The following is a 23538-nucleotide window of genomic DNA, read 5'->3' as shown; positions in this document are numbered from 1 at the left end:
GGATTTCCTCGTTTAAAGGGTAGATGCTGGGAATTACTGCTGGCTTTATATATCCATGTGTATGTGTAGAGGAAGCTCTTATATAAAGTGGCCATTCTTTGAGTGCTGTTGTTGCTCTGCTCCCTTTCCCCCCCCACCAGCAATGTGGGTGTATTCTGGTGGTCTGTAGCAGTTGCTTTCCATGCTGTCTGTGCAGTGAGGGCATCCAAACAGGGCAGCATCTATCTGAGCTCTGCCATCATCCCTCAGCCCCAGGCTGCTCGACAGGAGCTGGGCTTCACCATTCTGGCTTTGCTTTAGGGAAGGAGCTGAAACCCAGGGGTGATACTGGAAGCACTTTGGCTTGTCCCGTGGGCTCAGCCTGTAGTGCTCACAGCTTGGGTTTGTAGGACTTGGAGCTGGTGCACACCATAAAGCTGATATTAGGCAGTGATCTGTGGGGCATGTGGGGCTGCTTGTGGGGTGGGGGGAACCCGTGGCTGAAAGCAAAGGAAAAAAGACTGTAAAAAAAACAAACAACCAAACAAAAAACCTACACCCCCCCCCCCCCTCCAATCAAAGTATAAATGCATCCGAGAAGCAATTATAATATAGACATATATATTTTGTTATGTCACTAAAGGACCATACTTTGAATTGTATGTAAGTAGATGTGGCTGTCAGAACTTTGTGGATTGTAACACTGGATACTACTGAGCTCCTGTACATACCTGCAGTTACAGCAGAAGGAATTCTTTTATGTTTTAGCATGGTAATTTGTGTATCGTATGTCCAGATATAAACTCAAATAAAGATTGCTAAGTTATCTTGAAACCACTGTTGTAAAATAAATGTTTTCAATGCAGAAAACACGTATGGGCTTTTTCTTTCTGGATCTGTTTGGGGTCAGAGATGCAGGGCAGTGTGTGTATGGGGAGCTGTGTGCTCTGTAAGTGCTCACCCTTCTACCTGTGCTGGATGCTGCTGCAAAGTGCTGTTGGTGCGATGCAGGTGAGGGCTGTCTGCACACATACACACCTTGTTTGCAACCACAGCTGCCTTTTGTTTAATGTGTTTGTTGTTTGCTTGGTTTTTAACCATCAGCAGCCAAATTCTGGAGGATCAGTGTGATGACAGCTCTGCCCCTGGACAATGTGCTGAATGGGAGAGGGATCCCACAGAGCATCCTTCCCACCCTGCCCTCCAGCCCCATAGAAGTGAACCTGTGCAGCTTCTGGGTGAAGGCAGCTGTTGGTGAGTGCTGGGGCTGTTTGGGGCTGGGGGAGCAGAGGCTGCAGCTCAGCTGGGGTTGCATTTAAAATTACATTTGCTATCAGGGCACTTTGGTTCTTTTGGGTTGACTGTGTTCCCCTTTGTAACCCGGCCTCTTTGCTCTGTGGTGTTTGAGCTTTGTGTGATGCTCTGAGCTCCATTCAGCACAAATCCTGGTGCTGAGCAGCAGCTCCTCCTGCAGGGCAGGATCCCACCCACCCCAACCCACTGCTCCCATGGACTCTATGGGCCGTGATTCCCCTTTGCTGTATGTAGTGGACACAGGAGCACTCACAGCTGCACGCAGCCCAGCTTTGGCTGCTTTGCAGTAGGGGCAGGTTGAGCAGCGATGTGAACATTCCTCCCTGCTGCACATCACAGCATTGCTCATCACCTGAGCTTTTCATTTCTGCCCTCATTCCCTCGCTGTCCCCCCGAGGTCCCACCAGGCCCTGAATAAAACCCCACCTTGGTGTGTGTGTGTGGGGTTCAGGTGCTCAGCCCCATTCTGACCCATCCCAAACCCCAGCTCATCCCCCCAGCCCATGTGTGACCCCAAACGGCGCAGATTGCTTTGAGACCAGCAAGGGTTCATTGCTGGGGCTTCACTGTTGCCTGCAGCCCTTTCAGCAGCTGGAGCTTGGTCTGTGTGCCCTCACATCAGTGCCTCCTGCCCATTACAGCCCCCCACAACCCCTTTCCCCATCCCCAGCACCTCCCAGTGGGGGACACTTCCACTTTTCTGGGTGAGATTTCCCAGCTCTGCTGCTGGAGCTGCACAGGGGTTGTGCTCTGACCCTCCCTCCCACCCCCAACACGCACACCCTGCGTTGTGGGTGGGTGAGTGGGGCTATAGGGAGCGAGCCTGGAGCATGAGAGGACACCCAAAATGTGGGTGTGAGGGGCACAAAGGGGGGCTGCATAGAGTTGGGGGCGTAGGGTGAGATGCTCCAACCCCATCCCATATCCCATTCCTCACTCCTACCCTGGAAATCCCTTTTGCTCCCGGGACCCAGGGAACCCCCCGGCACGGAACGGGGGGTTCACAGCGCGGGGCAGGTGCGACGGCGACTTTAATGCGCAGCAGCGGGAGCACCGCGAGGGGTGGGGGGTCCCGAGGGAGAAAGGGGGGGGGGGGGGGGTCCCAGCTCCGGGCTCCGACCCCTCCCGTCACTTCCCTATACTCTGCAGCAGCAGCTTATTGCTGAGCGCCTTCTGCGCCAGTCTCTCCTCCCGGGACATGTCGAGGAACTCGCGCAGGAGATGGAAGGTGAGATCCAGTGAGTTCGGTTTCCCTTCTCGTCTCTTCCCCGCCTGCAGCGCCCGCGGAGCTCGGGGTGGGTCCGGGCCGGGCGCTGCCCCCCGCGGTCGGCACAGTCCGTTTGGGGGGCGAGGGGCGGCCGGTTCCCAGCGGGGCTGCAGCGGGGAGCAGCTCTCCGAGGGCAGGAAGAGCAGCACGAGGACGGAGGCAGCCGAAATCATCCTGAGCCGCATCGCAACCGCTCCGGGTCCGGGGAAAGGGGGGGGGTGGGGGACCGGATACCTGCAAAAGAGGTTCCCCCCCGTCCCCAAACACCCCCAAAACGCTGCGGTCAGGGCGCACCCGAAGAGTGAGAGCCCCCCGAGCTGCGGGCGGGATCCCACCGAGGGAACTGGAATTAAACCCCAGTTTAACGCGACCCCCCCTCCGGGATCGGGACGGACAAGGACCCCCAGCACATGCGGGACCCACCACCACCCAGACACGGGACCCTCGTGGTTCAGAGGTGGGTCATGCTTTAGGTTCACCCCGGCCATAGGACCCCCATGTAAACCCGGACCCCCTCCCGCTCCCCCGGGGGGCTCAGGACCCCGTTCCCATGCGGTGTGGGGTTGATTGGATACTCACCGCTGCCGCTGCTCGTCCCGCAGCTCCCGCTGCCCGCAGCGCCCGCCCGCTCCGTGCTCTATAATATAGGGGCGGCACCCCCACCCCATAACACCCACCCCGCCACGTGACCGCGCTATAGCGGGGCGGTGGCCCCGCACGTGATAACCGGGCGGGGAGCTGTCCGTGGTGCTGAACGGCCACGGGGGCACGGGGGGCAACTGGGGGGATGTGGGGAGAGGGGGGATTGTGGAAATGTATAGGGGTGATTGGGATGGGGTGATTGGGATGGAAAGCTCGGGGTATGTGAGTGCTTGGGTGGGGGGATATGGGGTGGTGATGGTGGGGAGATGATCATTGGGGGCACGTGGGGGTGTTGGTGGGTGCCTGTGGACATGGGGGCACAGGGGATGGTGGTGGGATGCAAACGGGGCCATATGGGGTGGAAGGTGTTAGGGAGAAGTTCGTGGGGAGACATGGAGGTGTGAAGGGTGAGCGCTTTCTGTGGGGTCCATAGGAGGGCGATGAGGAGGGATGAATGGCTGTTTGGGGGGGTTCGTGGGGTTGAAGAGAACGGTGGGTGTGAGGTGTGAGTGCTGCAGCTGAGCCCCCTCCCACGCTGTGCTGCTGGACACAGACCCACACCAGCTCCCCCCCATCCCCCCTCAAACCCAGTGTCTGGGCTGGGTCTGCTCTGCATTTCACAGGCAAAGTTTCCATGCACAAAGTGAAGGCAGTGAGTCACTGTGTGAGAGCACACAGCTTACAACTTTAATTCCGAAGCCTAAATACACTTCTGGAGTGTGATATTCCTCCTTTAATGCAGCATGAAAGATATTCTCCTCCTGGCTGTGTAGCCCCACACAGATACACACCTCTGTATCAGATCGGAGTCGTTTGTTTGCCTTTTCCTCCCTCCCTGCTGGAGCTTCCATCAGCACTTGGAGCTCAGCAACCACTTCAACTTGCAGAAGTGCTGCCTCTACAGTTAAAATTCCCGTATGAATGTTTCAAGAGAAGGAAAGAAAAACATTAAGTGGAATCTGAGCACGCAGTGAGAACCCCTCCAGTCACACTGTGCACAGCAACCCAAAAAACGAGGGCTCGGCTGCTTTTTGGGGGTCACCCAAAAGGCCAAAGGTGAGGTGGCAGTAAGGGGGGGCTCCCAATGACCCCCAGCTGCAGAGTAACTCGTGGCTGAAGCTGAGTGGCCTTGAGGGGGCCAGCACTGGGGCTGGTGATGCTTTGGACCCTTTTTCTTGCAGCGCTTTAGGATTAATCACTTAAGTGTTGGAAAGATGATGAAGCTGGTAATTGCATCTTGTTTGTTTTATTTTAGGAAGCTCAACTCAGAAGATCACAAAAAAGCAACCAACCTAACAACAAACCCGACCATCCTTATTTCTTCATCCATCACAAATTACTGACACACTCGGTGCTGAAGGGCCCCTTGTGCCGCCTGGGGACTCATTACTGTCGCTCGCAGGGATGCTGCTGTCTCTTCCTCTGCTCAGGAGCACGAGGAGTGATGCGGTAGCGATGCTTCAGGGATGCCAGGCTCACCCCCAGCTCCGCTCACTGCCTCGTGCTGCCGTGCAGCCGTGGCCTCGCAGCAGGGAGGAGGCAGAGCAGCTCCTAATGAGGCACTGGGAGCACTCGGAGCCTCTTGGCTCGTGAGCAGAGAGCTGCAGGCAGGAACCCCTGCCCTGTGGACCGTGACGGCAGTGAAGCTTCTAGAAGCTTCTCTCAAAGAGTGCTGCTGGTCTCTGTGTGCTCCTGCTACGTGTTCTTTCCTCATCCCCACCCCATCCCTACCAGCAGCCATACCAGCACTCATTCATTTTCTAGAAGTGATGTTCCCTGCATCCTTGGGGCTGCGGGGACGGCGCTGCCCATCCTGCTCTGGAGAAGGCATCTCATGGGCTGACGAACCTGAGATTGACCCTCATGTTTCACCATTCTCAGGTTAGACAGTCCTCGAGGTGCCCCTCACTCAGGCAGCCACCACCCCACGCCCCTCGTCCTGTGTCCTGCACCCACCCAGACCCCCCATCCAGAGGGATTTTGCAAGAGAGAACAGAGATGCGGCCCCTCAGCTCCTCTTTGCCTCAGTTTCTTTGCATCCATGCCTGACCATGAGAATCTTCAGGGCTCGGCCTCTTCCCAAATGCACGCTGTGCTTCCTCCTGCAACCAGTGCTCGTGGAAACCTTTGCTTAGCTCTTTGGGCTAAGAGCTGGGCTGCTACACTCTGCATGAACCCAGTGCCTCCCTAATAGGCACAGGGCAGCTCTGGCCCCACAGATCCCAATCTGGCCATGGGCTGTGCTAAAGGAACAGAGATGGAGCAACAGATTTCCTTCCTTTGCTCCCGTTTGCAGACGGCAGCACCCTGGGAGCATCAAAGCACTTCTGCAAGGATCACCCAAATCTGCCCCCCAAAACCTGCCCCCAGCTCTGCAGAGATGCTCCGTGGGATCTGAAATGGGTGGAGTTCAGCTTCCTAATGCTACGGGGTGCTTAAAATCGCTTCTATGGGGAGGGGGCTCTCACGGCAGTGATTTGCCTTATGCACGGAGGGAGGAATGTTAAAACGCTGACGATTAACTGCAGAATCAAAGGGAAGGATTTTTCTAGTCGAGCACTATCAGTCTTAATGCAAAGCCTGAGCAGGCCCAGGAAGCTGTCAGAAAAGGCACCAGGGAATTAAGGATCGGTTTCAGTCCCTTCTGGATTTCTTGCTCCATTTGGGTTCTATCACCTTCCCCTGCGCTCTGGCATAGACAGAGCCAGGTGTGTTTCCAGGTACTTAGCTATGTTGTTCCAATGGAGCAATGGATTTGCCTGGGGTCAATGAAAGAGAAACCTTTCAGGCAGGAATGAAAGGCACCGTGGAGCCACAGCTTTATCATCTCAGTTTACTCTATTTCAAACCCACTATCGAGATTTTCGGGGCTTTTTTAATGCTTTGCAGAGAAGGAAAAGCCAAATGGAAAAGTATAAAGTTGTGCAGAGCAAAGAAGGAGCAGCAGAGCCCTCCCAGCCTCCCCTTGTGCAAGAAGAAGCCCAGCAGAACGAAGCAGGGAGAGCTCCTAAGAGGAGGGGGAATCAGCCCTGCAGAGGGGAGTGCAGCCTTACCTCTCACCTGCAGCTCCTGGACCCATCCTTCCACCCGCTGCACCCGCGCTGCTTTTATGGCCGTCCCTGTCCTCGTGGCTTGGAGGAGCTGAGCGGGGCTACAGCCAATTGCCACACTTTCTGCTGGCTTCCTGTTTGTGCATCGCGAGCGGCTGTGGTAAAATTTCCATTACACACTGGACAGACGCAGGGCGGCAAAGAGAAGTGAAGAAAAAAAAGATACCAAAAAGAAAAGTAACCCAACGCGGCGCCGTGCTCCTCCAGTCACCCAATAGCGGCTGTTAAGGGGATGGAGGGATGCTCTGCGTGCCCCCTCCCCAGCCGCAATAAGTGGAAGACCCTCATCTCCAACCCCTCCACCATAACCCGTGTTTCCTAATTGCTGCCCCTCTCCTTTGTTTCCCCTTGACAGGCCAAGAAGAGCCGTGTTGGCTGTAGAACATACAGTCTGCAGATGGAAAACAAAGGGAAAGGTTGAAAACCTGCTGTGACGATGCTGGAGTGTCCCCAGATGTGAAGCACTGCCCAGATGTGAAGCCCCCCCATGTGCCCTGACCCCCAGCTCTCACTTTTCAGAGGCTTTAGGGTTTTCTCTCCTTTACTTCAGAGCTGTCTGTGGACTGCACGGATGCTGCAGTGACCCACGGGTGCTGCTCAGCTCTCCTTTCTTGTACTGCTTGCACAGGTTCTGATTTGGTTTGGGTTTGTTTTCTTTCAGTTCAGTTCAACAGAGATGCTACAATGCACTCTATGGATCCAAGTCACAAGCAGAGCTGTGTGCTCCTGGTTGCAGCCCAGTGAGGAACCCAGCACTGAGCTGGGAAGCTGTGGGGCTGCTGAAGGAGTCCCAAAACATGGAGAATCCCCCCTAAAATGCAGCACTGTGAGATCCCAAATGCTCAGAGCTTGCATTGCGGACACTGTGATATATATACATATATATGTACTTTAAACGTCTTTGCTTTTTATTATGGTCTGCGGTGAGCAGACAGGACCCAGGGCTGTGAGCCCAACATGAAGGTGTCACTGAAGAAGTTTCCAGCCGCTCTTTGTGTTGGCAACAGGTAAACATGTTTGTGCACAATAGCTCAGATGCGTTGTCTGATGGCCAGGCTCACATGCACCCCATTTTCCATTGCCATTTCGGTGCTGATCAACCACCTGGGTGAGCGGAGCAATGCTTTCAATGCAAGCCCTGCTGCAGGCTGTGTGCAGCCAATGCCCTTGTTTGCATTATGCAGAAATTGAGGTTTTCAGTTGGTTTTTTGGTTTTATTTTTGCAGCTGGACAGGGCTGTAAGATGGGGCTCCTGACTGGAGCTCTGATGTGCTGCTGGACCTTGGGGTTGAATGGGAACCCCCATGATGAGCTGGTCAGTTTTGGGATGAGTGGTGGAGAAACAGCCAAATCGAAGCCCACTTTCTGCACAGATGGGAAAGCAACGGGCAGAGAGCTCGAAAGGAAAATGAGTCTGTTTGCTCTTTGATGGTCAAGCAGATATTGTTCTCAGGCTGTTTTTTTTTTCTTCTTCATTTCTTTTTCAGCACTCTGCTCTATTTTTAGTGCCGGGAGGATGGTGCCAAAGAGGCTCTGCTGTCGGTCAGGGTTTGTGGTTTGGGCTGCTCCTGAGGCAGGGCAGGAAGCCCTTGGGGTGAGGGGGATGCTGAGGTGGGGGGCACTGCTGGGGGCTGTTCATACAAGAGATGGCAATACACCTATGTTGTGTTATAGCAATGCAATGATGCAGAGCATCCTCTGTGCTGCAGGGCTATGGCTGTGCTGCCTAACACTAACACCACCTCTCACCCATCAGAGTTTGAAGAGCACCTGCAAATATCTTGGCTAAAAAACAAAGTGTTTTTTGTCTTCGTTTTCACTGCTTGGCCTTACAAGCGGCCATCATGGCTGCCACACCGGGCGGCCTGAAAGGCAGAGGTGGGGAGGGAGCCGCCCACCACCCACACGGTGTTTCCGAGGTTGTGTGTTTGCCACCAGCAGTTTGTCATGTGGAGAAAAAAGCTGAGCTTGAAGTGATGGCAATGGGGGAGAGGGGGACGGCGGCCTCCCAAGATGGCGAAACACAAGATGGCGCCTTCCAAGATGGCGGCCTCCCAAGATGGCGGCCTCCCAAGATGGCGGCCTCCCAAGATGGTGCCTCTCAAGATGGCGCCTCTCAAGATGGTGCCTTCCAAGATGGCACCACATCCTGCAGGTGACTTGGGGGCAAGGCAGCCCACCATGGTACATGCTGCTAAATTCAGCCCTTCTGCCTCCAGTGGGGCAGGGTGAGCAGGGAAGGCGCCATGTTCTTGGGGTGAAATTCAGTGCTGTGGTGGCCAAATGTGGGGATTTGGTGTGTGGAGGGAAAACAGGGGTCTGCTGGGGGGGGAAATGTGGATCTGCTGAGGACAAATTGTGTAGAGGACCCCCATTGTGTGCTCAGATGGGGCTCAGGACCCACACGTGGCCTGCAGCAGCCATGTGCATGCAGGATGGTGGGCATTCCTCCATGGGGCTGAGCTGGGCTGCACAGAGATGCTGCTCCAGGAGCAGGCGATGCCCGGCGATGCTCAGCCCCAGCCTGAAGCCCCACGTCTGCCTCTCCTGTTTGTGCTTATGAGCTCTCCTTCCACCTACGCAAAAGAGTTATTTTTAGAGGCACTAATCAAGCTCCGGCGCTGGCTGGGAGCGTGGCTTTCAAGCCGAGGGCTTCATGCTTTCACCGTGTGGCGCTCGCAGGAACTCGGGCGGGTGCCTTCTTTTAAATGCAGCGCAGGGTTTACACAACGTGCTGCAGGGATGGCAGCTATTTCAGGCTCCTCATGGCCGAGCACACACCGAGCTGGCACCAGGATGCTCCATTTTGGCCAAGCGCAATGTCCCCTCTTTGTCTCCCACCTTGGGGGTACACAGTGCAGAGTGGGCTCCTCTCAATGCCAGCACAAGGATGTGGCATCGGTGCTTTGCATCATGCAGGAAGGGAAAACGCCCTGTGCTCAGCGCAGCCTCCTCTGACTGCCTTCTCCCTCCCACTGAGGTTTCTCTGGCCACTGGCAGCTTCCTGCAGGCCGTTACACCTCCATCTGATGCAGCAAGAGCAGGCTGTGCTGAGCAAGAGTTGCTTTGGTCTGACTATAGAACTGGAGGAAGGGTTGGTGCTTTTGAGTGCAGCAGGATCCAAGTAACGGCTCCGTTCAAGAAAACCAGAGAAAAAAATTTATTATTATTATTATTATTTTTTTTTCTTTATAAAATATCTCCAATAAGTTATATAGGCAAATAGTTAAATTAAAATAAATTAACTCCACTCTATGCTGGGACACGCGGCTGTCCACAACGTCACGCTCGGATTTGGGTTTGAAAAAATATGCCCTACATCTCTGATGAAAGAGTTGAAAAAAATATATATATGCTCGGTGAGGAGGAAAGAGAAATCTCTGCCATGGATGGTGGGGGGGGTTTAAGGTGCGGTGCTGAAGCTGCCTGGCGTCGGTGGCATCTCCCACCCAGCTAAGTGCTGAGAGCATCCTCATCGTCGCTCCAGTCAGGAGGAGCATCCGTCCCAAAGTACCGATCGCCGAAGTTCCCTATGGGGGAGAAGGGAGAGATGTGGATCTGGAGAGCTCAGGACTGGCCCAGCGGGCGAGGAAATAAAAGCAGGTTTATGTGACAGCTTGCACGGTGCTAGGGCACTTGTGTAGCAGCAGAACTGGAGCAGCCCGGAGGCTGTTTTAGCACAGCGGGGACTGTTTTAGCATGCCATGGCAGGGGTGTTTCCTGGCACAGCAGAGGTGAGGATGGAAGGACGCAGTGAGATTGTTGAGGACAAGCTTCCTTCAGGCAGCAGCTGAGGGAATGAGGCACAGAGCTGCCCCAGCTCAGCTCCTCCAGCTGGAGAGGCAAAGGGTCCTTCAGTAAAACAGGGGCAGGCTAAAGCAAGGCTGAGCTGCTGCCAACCAGGGCTTCAACTCATCTACTGAGCGGGCCAGGAACACCAAATGTTCCTCCTCAAGTACTCACCAATGCCAGGGATGATCCGGAAGAGGTCGTTCACCTTCTTGTCCACAGCTGTGGTGATGATCTTCACCCGGGGGAAAGCGTAGGCAACTGAGTGGACACCCATCTCTGCCATCAGCAGGGAGAGGAGGAAGATCTTGTCTTCTGGGACATCGTGATCCTGCAGGAATGGCACAGAGGGCGTGGGATGAGGAGCCCTTGCTGTGACCCCCCTTTAAGCTCAGCGTTACTGCAAGGCTCTCAGCAGGGCTTCTGTACACTGCCAGGGGGCAAAACCCCCCTCCAGCCACCACCCACCCGATACCCTCCATACCAGCAGCACCCGCACGGCCATCATGGCTGCAGCTCCCGTGGAGACCGTGCAGTCCATCAGGATGACGTGGTCCTCACTGATGTCCTTTGGCAGCCGCAGGTAGTGGAGCTGGGCAGGGGGAGAGAAGGATCAGCACCACACAGGGGTCTGTCCTTGTACAGAATGGAGGCAACAAAGCAATCCCAGCTCATCTTTAGGAGCAATCTGAGCTGGTAGCCTGGCACCGGTGCTGACACCAAACCAGCCCCTGTGTGCACACATGCTGGCAAAACCCACTTCAGAAGCTTCTAAAGCCCTTTCCAAGCACTCATGCCCCATCCAAGCCAACCCCACGTGCATGCCCATGGGCAGGGGATGCTGTACCTCCGGCTCGCCCGTGTTGCAGTTGGTCTGGATGAGAATGGTCCCGATGCGGACGTCCTTGCAGACAGCTCGCAGTGCTGGCTCCATGGTCTCGCCTGCCCGCAGGATGGACACCCCAGTGATCTGCAGTGAGAGCACCCGGGCAGGTTGGGGAACACAGCATTTGGTTTTGACACTGGGATTCTCCAATGGGCAACCCCAAAGAGCATCCCCCCCCCCAGCAATCCTTGCCCCATTGATACCAAGTACCACACTCATGGCAGCAGGTACCAAACTCAGGCTTGATGGGAGCCCCAAGAAGCCTGTGGTGTTAGTGAACCCCTACCCAGAAGTCTGAAAACAGCACCTTTAGCTCCCACTTACTTGCTTCCCACTGTATGTCCTCCCTTCGTAGTCCTGTCCCTGGGGGGTCTGAACAGTGCAACTCTGCAAAAGCCCCACGAGAAGCATTACCACAATGGTTCTCAATGAGCCCCACTGTCAGGGAGTCAGGCAGGGAAAGCTGAGCAGCCCCCAGAAGCTGAGGCTGGACAAAATCATCACCAGCTGCAGCCCTGAACCCACCTGGAAAGGGAGAAATGAGAGCGCGTGCTCAATCAGCAACCGCATCAGCCTCTTGGAGTAGAAGATGAACTCGTCCCTGCTGGTCTCCTTGTTTCTGAAAGGTAATGAGCAGAGCTCTGAGGACTTGGGAGCCCAAAACCAGCTGAGCCCACCCCAGCAGAGCCCCCTCCTCACCCCAGGGGCCGCGTGCTATGCCGTTACCTGATGATGGTGTGCATGCCCCGCACCTGAGGGGTGCTCTTCAACACGCTGAGCGTCTGCGGAAGGGGGTGGTACTGATGGGCAGAGGCCAGGGCGGCCCTGAAAGCAAACACAGGGTCAGGAGGGCTCTGGGAGGTGCCTGAAGGCCGGGGCACAGCACAGCCATTCTCCCAGATGTCAGCACTCAACACAACCCAAGGCCAGTTGGCCAAGCCCAATGAGCGGCCTGCCCTTCCCAAGGACCTACTAAAGGGGCAGGGAAGGGGTGGTTGGTGCAGCCCTGGGACGTGCCCGTCCTGCTGGCTCACCGAGCCATGGCTGATCCATTGAGGCTGAGAGTTTCCATAGAAAACAATATGAAAACCTCCCCTTGCTCAGGAAGCAGACCTGGTGGTGGGTCTCCCACTCAGTGGGTGAGGAGGGGTCACCACAGTGGTCTCTGCCCCACAGGACAAGGGCTGGTTATGGGGCAGGAGCTGAGCGCTGTGATGCTGTCCCCAGTTCCCCTAGGGCAGTGCTGCAATGTCGGGCTGCAGTAAGGCTGCTTCACAGCACATCCGGCCCATTCAGGGCTGGTTGCAGTGATGCCAAATTGGGAACAGCTTCAAGACTTTGCCGCTGGACGGGGCTGGCTCTGTGTGAGTCATCTCCATATAACTAATAGGGCTGGGAGCTATTCTGGGATCAAGGGAACACCGTTCACGGGGAAGCGCACAATGGGGCCCCATTAGTCACCTCTCTACTTGAGAGCGGCAGTAATGAGATGAAGGTCACATCTCTTTGGCTTCCATGGGGCTGGGCTGGATGGGCAAGTGCCTTTGTCTGGGAGAAGGGCTGGGGTCACAAAGCCATCCATCGGACCACAAACATGCCATGGCCACAGGGAGGTGGTGGGGAGGGGGAGAAGGGAGCCAACGTACGGAAAGCAGCAGGTGAGTATGATTTCAAACCAAGCAGAAACCTGCGTTAATTGCACACACAAACAGGCACATGAGCAGAGAGGAAGAGGAAGATGACTGGGTAGGAATGGAGGAAGGCAGGGAGCGATGGCGTGAGGCCTCCAGCACACAGCCACCATGGAGTCACAGAACGGCCTGAGTTGGAAGGGACCCTTAATGGCCATCTGCTCCAACTCCCCTGCAATGAACAGGGACACCTGCAGCTCAACCAGGTTGGTCTTGACCAACTGATGCCAAATGGGACATGCCCAAGGCTTGGGGGTACATCAGGGCTCCTTCCTGCCACCAGGCACCCAGCACAGCGAGCTCACTCCGTTAGTCACCAGAATCCAGGTTAGCTGCCCTCAGAGCTACACCCACACCATGACCTGCTGCAGCAGCACTGCGAGGCTCTGCCCCTCCTTCCTGCCACCAACCCCAGCCTGGGGACGGGTCCTGGGGGCACAGACACCCCCCACAGCCCTGCCTGACCCCTCTGGCCTTGGGGACGCTGACCCACATGGTGTGAGCTGTTGTGCAAGGGGCTGAACTTGCAACCTCTCCCCCCCCCGACTCCATCACCACCACCCCATACAGGAGGGCAGCTCCACATGCCCTGAAACCCATCTCCTGCTCCCACCTCCTGCAGCAGCCCCAGAACACCTCCCCTGCACCTCGAGCTGTCAGCAGCCCTTTGGGAACGCTGTCAGCAGCTCCTCACTGCACCTTCTGCACCTCCTGCAACCCCCACACTGTTGGCTGTAGGATGCAGCCCCACTCCTTAGCGTGCTGCCCACTTTGAGGGATGGAGAAAGAGACTTTCGGGTCCCTCCTGCCCTATTTTGACCTGTGAAGCCCCATAGAAGCAGGACCCCATGTGCAGCCCGGGTTAGTAGCACGCTCACGCTGCACGGCCCTGGCCCCAGCCATGCTGTTAGTGTCACACCCCGAACGCTGCCAGCAGTGGAGGTCTCCTCACATATCCCAGCGCAGCTTCCTCTGGTCACCAGGTGGGAGGGACATTCGGGGAGACAAGACGGGAGACACCAGAGTTTTAGGGGAGAGGGACAAACAGGACATGAAATAAAGGAAAAAAGCACTGGCATTAGTCAAAGGGGGGAAAAAAAAAGCCCCAGTGGATCGGTGGCTCTTGGAGCTGCCCAAGAATGGCCGTCACCATACAGACCCCAACGCCCCTTTTGGGGTGATCAAACCACGTCACCTCTGCTCCCCAAAGCAGTTCAGCTCCGTGCTGAGCCCTGTCTGGATGTCACTGTCACACCTTGATCCCATCCAGCACCGCAGGGCAATGCCTCCAAGGCCATCGAGTCCCTCAATCCCAAAGCATATGTAGAAACTAAAGCCTGCACAACCTCCACACAGCAGTGCCCACCTCCTGCAGCCTCGGTGACACTATAAAGCCCAGAGCAATGGGAACAGTGAGATAAACCCAGCCCTGAGCTGAGCATCACCAGCAGCTGGGAAGACCCCAAGGACCTCCAAGCCCCTCCTGGACCAGATGTCCATGTAGGGGGCTCACACAACATACAAGAACAAGGGCACAGCGGGTCCTGCAGCCCCCAGTGATGCTCCCAGCCCTCCCCAGTGAGATGGAGGAGCATTCAGATGGGCAGCCATGAGCATGTCAAGAAGATGCCTCACTTTGGAAGCTTATTTCCCCCCCCCCCCCCAGAACAAAAGGTTTAAAAGGCAAAAAGAAAAAAAAAGAAAGAAAAAGGAAGAAGAAAAAGAAAGAGAAAGGAGAGAGAAGGGGTGGCCATCGCTCAGGAAGGCTTCAGGGAACATCCTCGGCTCTTTGTTGAGCATGCTATCAAACAGGAAGCAGACAAGAGACATCCAGCTACAAAGGGAGCGATGCAGTCAAGGCATTTCAAACACGTACAGCAGCTGGCCTGCACAGCTGACATTTCAAACAAGGGCTATCAGACTGCGCCACGGGCTGATATTTAAAGACACAATTGGGAAAGGGGTGTGCCAAGCTGAGCTGGACCTTGGGAGAGGAAGGGGGGAATTGATCAGTGGGGGAACGGCAGCTGAAAAGAGCAGCAGCTCCACGAGCTGGTTGTTAAAATGGGGCAGCAAATGGGCTACAGGTGCTGCTGGGCACCTGGCACAGTGCAAAGGGAGCGTGTGGGTAATCACAGCTCCAGCACATGTGTGGTTAAATAAGGGGAGCTGGATGGGATGCATCACAATAGCAATGACCCCAAGACCTGAGCTTCACCATGGGAGGATGCTGAGCAAAGTGCAGGTGCTTCTGGCTGCCAGTGGTGGTGGAACAGCCCATGGGTTGTTATCTTTAACCTCCTCAGAATTCACTCAGTGCACAGAATCACAGAGCAGTTGGGTTGGAAGGGATCTGAACGACCACAGTATCATGGCATTGCAGAATGGCTGAGTTGGAACGGACCTTAAAGCTCACCCTGCTCCAACCACTGCTCCTATAGACCAGGCTGCACAGGGCCCATCCACAGCCATGGGCACCTCCAGGGATGAGGCACACAAAGCTGTCTGGGCAGCAGTGCCAGGGCCGCACCACCTCACCATGAGGTCAGGCAGTGGCACAGCAGCCTGGTGTATGGGGAACAGGAGGGTACCCTGAGCTGGAGCCAGGGCTGAGCACCCAGGTTCCATTCAATGGCCTGTCTGTGTCCTCACAGCCAAGAGACAGGGGACACTCAGGGCCAGATTTGATTAAAGCAGAGAATCGGTGGAGAAAAAGGAAATGTGATATGGGTATGTCTATCTATATGCACATATATATATGCTACAGAGCAGCTTCCCACCTGAACCTCCAGGATCACAGTGGTGGTTACACATGGCACTGTATGGAAATGCCATGTGTGTCCAACAAGCAAAAAAAGAAATAAAACATCCAGTCATTTAGTCTGAGAAACAAATGGCTTGAGCAGAAGTAAAGCACAGAGTCTTTTCCTGTTCATCTTTGGTATTTTGAAAGCTTTTTTTGTGCCAGATGTAAGTTTTTGGGTTAGCTGCCTGAGCATCTCCATAGAACACTGAAGATCTAAATGGAAACCTGAGTGCAGTAACATGCTGCTCTGCCTCCTGCACAAATACCTGTGAACCCAGCTGGCTGCCTAATGGAAAAACAGCCCATCTGGATCCAAACAGAGGGCAGGTCAATGGCTGAACACCTATAGAGCATCCACCAGGGGCTGGAAAGTGGCTCTGAATGTCTGTCCTATGGAAGGGCAATGGGAGTGGATAATGGGATGCCAGGGATGTGGTGGCCTTAGAGCACAGGTCACCCTCGCCTGCAGGTCGGGGTTAGGCCAAGCAGTGCCTGGCATTGGAAATGCCTCGGGCTGCACAGACAGGACAGAGTTAGGGGCTCTTACCTGACACTGAGTTCACGCTGCGGCAGCAACACAAAGACACAATGCAACCGGTATTAAGCATTGCCAACACCAGGGGCGTTTCAAGACAAAAGAAAAGGAAAAAATAGGAATATTTTCCTGCATTCACATGTAGTTTCTTTTTTTCCCCCTTCTTCCCCTCCCCATAGAAATGCTAAGCCCCGGCCAAGCCCTTGTTCTGGGCAGGAGCTGCTGTGTTTCCTGGCTTCAGAACTCCCAGGGCTCTGGGCTGTGCTCTGTGCCATAGGAGCAGGGTTTAGATTCCTGCCTGAGTGTGTTGCTGTAAATTGGGGAGGCCAGAAAGCCCTGGCTGCAGGGAGTGGGTGCACAAGGGAAGCTCCCACTGTGCCATAGCAGCCAGCCCTGGGGCTGCACGAAGCTCATGGGGGGCTCAGGAAGGTCTGCAGGAATTGAGCCCTTTACTTATAAGGGCATCACCATCCCAGAGCATCGTCACAGCTTCAGCATCAGAGCTATGAGTAGGGCTGCATGGCTCAGGGATGGCAACACGTAACTGCGTCCTTTGGTGGATGGTTCCCAGGCTCAGAACCACACAAAGTATGACTGTGAGGTCAGCAGAGGGAAGGACGTGGCTCAGGCTGTGAGTAAGTTGTGGCAAAGCTTTGGGGTTTGACAGCCGTGGGCTGAACCCAGCATCAAAGTGGAAAACAGAGCTCTGGACTGGGAAGGCTGCAGCAATGGCTGCAGGGGGTGAAGAGAAAGAACCGGAGAGCAGAGGTGCTGATGCCAGGCAGGATGCTTTGTCTGCTTTGTCCCTGCATGGCTGGCTGCCCCCAGGGAACTGCAGTGTGTGGGGTGGGTTTGTTCCCAGTGGAGCACCAGGACACAGAGAAGCAAAAGGCACAGAGTGGTTCAAGGGGCCGAAGCCAGGACATACCTCCTCCAGCTGGCTGTGCACGTGCTGGACGATCAGATCAATGGCCACCGTGTTTCCACTCCCTGGAATGAACCAAAAGCAGAAGAGAAATAGTGAGAGAACTGGACCTAAAACGGAGCCCTGATGGAACCCCATTGAGCATAATGAGCGTGGGGCCGTACCTCGGGGCACCACGATGTCGGCCAGCCGCATGGTGGGCTCAATGTACTGCTCGAAGGCCGGCTTCACAAACTTGTTGTACTGTTTGATGACTCCCTCGATGTCGCGGCCGCGCTCGCTGATGTCCCTGCGCAGGCGGCGCACCAGGCGGATATCAGAGTCCGTGTCCACAAAGATCTTCAGGTCCAGGAGCTGGAAGGAGAACAGTGGGAACAAACTGCACCAGCTGAAGCTCCAGCAGCTGCAGCCAACCCTAAAACCCGTCCTTGCTTCTTGAGCCGCCTCCATCCACGTGCAGCCCCAGATGAGTGCAAAGCAAGCTGCTCGGGGATGCACCCAGCTGTCCACTGGAGGTCATCGTTGCTCCAGGAAAGTGCAGCACAAACGCTCCCTTGGCAGGGAAGGGAACTTCCTAGATTGAGCTTGGCTGTGTTTGTGCACAGCTATGAGCCTACAGGGTTTTCATGCAGCCAAGCACTTCTCAGAAATGCCTGAAGCGCTGGACGAGGTCAGGCTGGGAACACCAAGCTCTGCAGAGCAGCTTTGCTGCAAGCTGAGCCAGGCAGCACGGAGGTATTTCTGGTCATGTTGATTCACCTTTGCTGCCAAGGATCGGGTCAGCACTTGGCTCCACATTCCTGGGAAGGAATAGCTGAGACATGGCCCTGTGCTCCATGTCTGCATGGGGCTCTTCCCCTGCTGCAGAACATCAGAATGGGGTGTGCAGGGTGAGCAAGCAGGCAACACTGAAGCAGCGTGGGAGGACAGTGCACACAGTGCACCCATTGCAACTGACACCCATTGCAACTGGTACCCTCAGCGAAACCAATGCAACCATCCAGGCAACAAGTACACCCAGTACACCCAGCACACCCACTACACACAAAGCCCAGGCTGCAGGATGGGGCTGCTCACCTTCAGCAGCTCCTTGTCTGCAAATGCCATGATGCCTTCAAAAATAATCACGTTGGCACCATAGAGGGTTTTCTGCAGAGGCAAAAATCAATGTGGTTGGATAGAGAATGTGTGCAGGGATACCGCGCTCCAGGGAAGGTTATAACACAATGAATGACCAGCTCCTCTATTTCCTGTGCTTTGGAGTCACTTGTAGGACTCAGCTCTCAGTGACACAAGCACAACCTATGGGTTTGCTCCTCCATGCAGCCCACTGCCCTTGAAATCTGCTGTACAGAGCTGGCAGCCCCCCACCTCATCCCATGCCCCTCTATGTCCCATACCCATTCCTTCTTCCGGCTGTGGGTGGTGAAGTCGTAGATGGGGATCTTCACACTCTTGCCTTGCTTCAGCTTCTTCAGGGTGGCGATGATAAGGTCAAAGTCAAAGGCATCGGGGTGGTCAAAGTTGAAGTCATTGCTGGCTGCCTGCTCCTGCTGCTGCTTGGTCAGCACCTGGCCCCAAAGACGGGTCAGTGAGCGGCCATCCCCTCTGCAGCCCTGCATCACCATCGCCCCACTGCTATGCCATGGGGCCAGGGGAAAGCAGGAGGATGCTGCCTCATCCCCATTGCATTTCCCCATCAGGCTGCACGGCCTCACCTTGTAGAAGGAGTCCATGGAGAGCAGAACAACCCAAGGGACATCCAGAGCCTCGATGATCATGGTGGCCACCGTGGTCTTCCCAGAGGCGCTGCCCCCTCCCAGACCTGCCAGAAAGAAGGGATGGGGTCACAGAGCTCTGACCTGCCTCTGCCGCACCCATCACAGAATGCCTTGCATTGCAAAGGACCTTAAAGACCATCCAGCTCCAACCCCAGCTGGACAGGATGATCATTTCCAACCACCACGACTCCATGACTCTACAGCTCTGAGGCTGTGGGAGCACGGTGGAAGCAGGAACCCCCCCAGCAGCACCAAGAGCCCAGCGGTGGGACGCAGCCACCTGAGCCTACCTATGACAAAGGCCTCCTTGGACTGTGTCCCGTGCTCATTGTACCACGGTGGTCGCCCTGCAGTGTAGATGGTCCTTTTGCTGGTGCGCAGCAGGGGGGGCTCTGACTTGCATTGGCTGGTGGTCCGCTTTCGGGGCGGCTTGGAGGAACCCACTGCTGGGTACAGCCGGTCCAGCGACTCAGCGCTGCTATTGCTGGGGAGAGAATGGGAGCAGTGGGTTCAACAAGTACAACAACCCCACCAAATCCCACCCTATGTAGGGCTGAGACCCTTCAGGACCATCCCACGAGCTTCCCAGCACCAGGCAGTGGGGTTGCAGATAGAAATGCCCTTCCTGGGCCTGCAGAGCTGCTTGTGCCCATGTTGCTGTGTGGGCTGCAGCCGCTGAGTGATCCCTCTTATCTGAGTCAGGAGGGAGAGGAGCAAATGGAGCCCAGAGCTGGCACTTGGCAGCGGGACATGGTGGCTGCGAGGTGATAAGGGCAAGAGATAAGCTGTGTGTGCATGGCCATGGCAGAGTGATCGACACCCAGAGTGAGAGCTGCTTGTCCTGCTGCTCCATAGCCAGCATTGAAGAAAACAGTCTTTTTCCCCCCAAAACACCCACGGGACACAGAGGTGGGTTGAGATAGGGATAATATCCCTGCTGGGTCTGAGAGCTCTAGTGCCAATAGGTACAGCCTGGATGGAGCTTTGCTGCCTCTCAGTTCTGCTTTGCTCTTCAGTGGGCTTAAACTGCAGAGCTTTGCAGATTTTTTGCTGGGTTTTAAGCTGTTTTGGTATGAAGATTAGTTCCCTTCCCTCCCACAGACCTTTTTAAAAGCTAGATAATGACCAAAATTTCAGACCGGCCATCTGTGCATAAAGCTGCCCAGTGCTCCCAGTGCTCCCAGTGCACCCAGTACAACCCAGCACCAGCAGCTCTCAACCATCACCAGCATTACCTGCATTAGCTGCAGCCTCCAGCCCATGAGTACCCCAATGATCCCAGGATGGCAGTGACCCCCAGTGCTGCCCTGACCACCTCCTGCTCCTCTCCTCATTTCCTCCTGTCCCTTCCCACCACTCAGGGCTGCAATCCTGACCCGGCGTGGAGCCCTCAGCCCTATTTATAGCAGTGCCCACAGCACTGTTCCATACACCAGGCAGATCAGGAGGGCTGCAGTGCTGTCCTTGGCCCACACGCAGCCCCATGGGGCCCTTCGCTTTGAGCAGCACAACAGCAGGACCAGGTAAATCCATCACTTGGGGTGGGGAACCCTCCTGCAGAGCCCCACTTGTGGCTTAGGGCACCCCGGCCTTCTCCTGGGGTTGGGGATCCTCTGCTGCCCGCACTGCTCATCCACCCCCTTCACTTTGCTGGAGGGAGCCCCATTGGATTGGAGGGTCCCTTCTGCCCCACTCCCCATCCCCTCTTATTGGCAAAAACCCCTTAACCCTGACCTCAAACCCACCCCATAAAGGGGAGCTCACCTGCCTGTGGGTGCCAGGGCCCTGCAGCCAGAGAAGCGGACGCTGCCGTAGGTGGGGGGGCTGCTCATGGTTGGGGGCTCGGTGCTGCTCGGCTGGGACCAGCCATGCAGGGATGGCCCCAAGCAGTGCAGGGGGGTGGGGGGGTCTGGAGCCAGGCAGCACGGGAGGGGGACGGGAGGTGCTGGGAGCTCAGTGTGCATAAGAGGATAGCTTAACGCCGAGATTATGTTCATTACCTGATATTAATAGCACTGGCTTGATTAAAGAAAAAACAAAGAGGGGGGGGGGGTGTTTGGGAGGTGGGGCAGGGGTGACAGCTCCTCTCGGCAGACAAACAAATGCTGGACTCGGGCTCCTTTGGCTGCGCTGGGCACTCAGAGCACAGGGCTGGGGGGGGGTCCTGGGGTGGGGATGGAGCGGGGACACTGCGGGGGCTCTGAGCCTCACACAGCCCATAGAGTCCGGCTCGGAGCCCCTCCGGCTCCATGGGAAGAGCCAGCAGCAGTAAACAAGTGCGAAACTCAACACCGGCACTAAGAATAACGCGGCTCGGTCGGGTCCTGCCCCCCCCTTCTCGGTATTTGGGCAGCTCTGAGCCCAGCGTAGTGGGGGGGGAACCCAAAGGTTCCTTAAGCAGCGCTGGAGAATCAGCTCCACGTGGTGACAGCGGGCACAGCTTTGGGGACTCGTTGGTGACGGCTCTGATGGGCGCAATGCGGGCACCGAGCGGGGGAAGGTTCGGAGATGATGGGGACCTTCCTTCTCCTCCTGCTTTGGGGACATGGGGACAGTGCTAATGCCATGTGTAGCATGGGATGAGCTCGGGACTGCAGCACAGTGCTGGGGGATATGGGGACACAGCGACCCGAGGGTGCACCCCCAGCCCTGCAGCCAACTCCCCTTCAATCCCAGCCCTGTAAAAGCATCGCAGGACTTTAAGTATAAAATTCCCTTCCGCAGCGATTTCTTTTCCTTTCTCAAATAAGAAAAGGACCAGAAACCGGAACGCTCTTTGCCCACGTGCCATCGTTCCCCATCGCGCTGCCGGTGCTTCTCCTGCCTTTATCCGACAGGGCGCAGCACAGCCCGCACCTCGTGCGGGACCCCGACGGGTTCGGGATCTCATCTTTTCCTATCAGGAGGTTTCTAAGATCCCACCTGCAGCCCCGGCGCACACGGATGGGCTGCAGGAACGGAGGGTTCGGGATGAATTAGAACTGAGGTCACCGCATGGGGATGAGATGGATGAGCCCTGAGAGGTGCGGGACGTGGGACTCCGCTTCTACCGGCAGCTCAGCGCCGCTCCGAGCCCTTCTCGTGCCCCGCACCGGCTCAATGGGGGGAGGCGACCCCCGCCACGCTCCCCACGGCCGCCCCCCGTCCCAGCCCACGGCCGCTGCGTCACAGCGGGGCTGTCGGGGGGCGCAGGAAGGCGGAACCCCGCACGGTTGGGTCTTTAACCCCCCCGACCCCCGGGGAAACAAACACTCCCCCTCCCATCCCATCCCGTCCATCCAGCAGTTCATCCCGCTCGGTGCTGACTCAGAGCCCGACCCGCCCAACGACCCGTTCGGTTCCGTGTAGACGCGACACGCGGAGCTGCTCGATATCGGTGTGAGCACGGATCCATCCGGCCCCGAACCGCGTCCCGAACCGAACCGAACCGCCCGTACCTCGCGTCCGCCGCCGCCGGGGCCCCTTCGGCCGCCGGGGCCGCGGCCATAGCGCTGCCGGGAGGGAGGGAGGTGCGGAACCGGGCCGGGAGAGGCGGAGCTGCCGCGGGGAGCAACGGGACTTGTAGTGCGGGAGGGTCCGGTGGGTGTTATGGGCACGGGTGGGGGATACAGGTGCAGGGGAGGAGGTGGGTGGATGTGAGCGATCCCAACCTGGGAGCTCCGTAGAATGGGCTGGGTTGCAAAGGATCCCGATGCTCATCCAGCTCCAACCCCCCGCTATGTGCAGGGCGGCCAAGCAGCAGAGCAGGATGCTCAGCCACGTCCAGCCCGGCACTGAAGGGCTGCAGGGATGGGGGGACCCGGCCTTGAAGGGCTGCAGGGATGGGGGGATCTATGGGGCACCTGGGCTGCTCCCAGCAGAGGGAACACAAGGAAGGAACCCCCCCCTGCTTTGCAAAGCTCCTCCTGCTCACGGATCTCATCGCCCAGTGAAATGATGAGAGCAATGAAAAATCAATAACCATTTATTCGATACAGCTGCTTTCCATACATACAGTACACGGAGCGCTCCCCGCCCGGCGCTGATGATGTGTCCATGATTAACAAAAGAATGGATCGGCACGAATCGGGAGTTCATTATCAGATGCTTTACCATTAAAACCATATATATATCTTTTTTTTTTCCTTTTTTTTTTTTTTTTTTGCAAATAAACACTTTTTTTTGTTTGTTTTTAATATATATATTTATATATTTATATATATGGTTACAAGTGATAAATTGAAAATTCTTATTTTTTTTTTAATTATTATTATTATTATTTCCCCCCCCCTCCCCTCCCCCAAACCCCCATCTCCCATAATACACTGAATGCACCAATAACTGGCATCGACGAGAGACATTCGGGTTTGCTGTGGGATGGGCGTCGCGAGGATGGGAAGGAAGGAACCAAATGGGCCCAGAGCTGATGGGCAGAGGGGGGACAGTGCTGCTGGATGGGGGCTATGGCACCATGGGGATGGGGGGCTCCTTCCTGCCCCCCCTGTACTCTCAGTGCTCTGTGGGGTGGGTACTGCCAGTGCTGGATGCTGCCGGAGCCCACCTGGGGTGGGCAGTGCGGAGGGATGGGTCCCAGCCCCACACATGCAGGTGTAGCCCTTATCCTGAGTGATGTGAGGCTGTGGGAGGCGTGAAGGTGGGTTTTGGTGGTGGAGGATGTGGGGCTGTGGTGCCCAGGGCAGGGGATCCCAGTGGGAAGGAGGCTGGGCTGCCCCTAAACCCAACCCTGCCCTTTACAGCTTGGGGAGGAGCAGCCCCCTTTTTGCTCAGCTCTTCCCTTTGTCCCTTTCCTGCTGCCGTCCCCATCTGCAGCAAC

The 23538-nt window shown here is 56.1% G+C and overlaps 2 protein-coding genes and 1 long non-coding RNA gene across 5 annotated transcripts; 1 reads left to right on the top strand and 2 right to left on the bottom strand.

Moving 5' to 3' along the window:
* Positions 1-156: 156 nt before the first annotated feature.
* Positions 157-3243, bottom strand: LOC107323239 (corticoliberin-like). Its single transcript, XM_015882106.2, has 2 exons — positions 3140-3243; positions 157-2794 (listed from the first exon to the last, which is right to left on the bottom strand). The coding sequence occupies exons 1-2, from the start codon at positions 3226-3228 to the stop codon at positions 2422-2424; spliced, it is 462 nt and encodes a 153-aa protein (XP_015737592.2). The 5' UTR covers positions 3229-3243; the 3' UTR covers positions 157-2421.
* Positions 3244-9448: 6205 nt separating this feature from the next.
* UCKL1 (uridine-cytidine kinase 1 like 1) lies at positions 9449-22279 on the bottom strand. 3 transcript variants are annotated; one of them, XM_015882018.2, is made up of 15 exons: positions 22163-22279; positions 19016-19209; positions 18663-18769; positions 18345-18515; positions 18022-18093; positions 17109-17298; positions 16948-17009; positions 13631-13650; positions 11714-11812; positions 11513-11606; positions 11312-11374; positions 10949-11071; positions 10586-10693; positions 10276-10432; positions 9449-9842 (listed from the first exon to the last, which is right to left on the bottom strand). In XM_015882018.2, exons 1-15 carry the CDS (start codon positions 22210-22212, stop codon positions 9766-9768), a joined length of 1587 nt encoding a protein of 528 aa, XP_015737504.1. In that variant the 5' UTR covers positions 22213-22279; the 3' UTR covers positions 9449-9765. The 3 variants fall into 3 exon arrangements, with proteins under 3 accessions (XP_015737504.1, XP_015737502.1, XP_015737503.1); XM_015882016.2 differs by lacking the exon at positions 22163-22279 and adding an exon at positions 20490-20594; XM_015882017.2 differs by lacking the exons at positions 13631-13650; positions 22163-22279 and adding exons at positions 16032-16048; positions 20490-20593.
* LOC116654276 lies at positions 19294-22868 on the top strand. Its single transcript, XR_004309388.1, has 2 exons — positions 19294-20248; positions 21450-22868. It is a non-coding gene; the product is annotated as an uncharacterized LOC116654276 (long non-coding RNA).
* The last annotated feature ends 670 nt before the right edge of the window (positions 22869-23538 follow it).

Source organism: Coturnix japonica, chromosome 20 (assembly GCF_001577835.2).
Source record: "Coturnix japonica isolate 7356 chromosome 20, Coturnix japonica 2.1, whole genome shotgun sequence".
Classification (NCBI taxonomy): domain Eukaryota; kingdom Metazoa; phylum Chordata; class Aves; order Galliformes; family Phasianidae; genus Coturnix; species Coturnix japonica.
The sequence above is the reverse complement of the archived record's forward strand: the minus strand, read 5'-3'. Positions and strand labels throughout refer to the sequence as shown.

Coding starts and splice junctions, on each gene's coding strand:
- LOC107323239 (XM_015882106.2), bottom strand. CDS start 3,228: ATGGGGTGGGGGTGCCGCCCCTATATTATAGAGCACGGAGCGGGCGGG. Junction 2,795..3,139: donor CGGGACGAGCAGCGGCAGCG/GTGAGTATCCAA, acceptor CCTCTTTTGCAG/GTATCCGGTCCCCCACCCCC.
- UCKL1 (XM_015882016.2), bottom strand. CDS start 20,557: ATGAGCAGCCCCCCCACCTACGGCAGCGTCCGCTTCTCTGGCTGCAGG. Junction 19,210..20,489: donor GCCCTGGCACCCACAGGCAG/GTGAGCTCCCCT, acceptor TTCTCTCCCCAG/CAATAGCAGCGCTGAGTCGC. Junction 17,299..18,021: donor CAGACAAGGAGCTGCTGAAG/GTGAGCAGCCCC, acceptor TTCTCCTTCCAG/CTCCTGGACCTGAAGATCTT.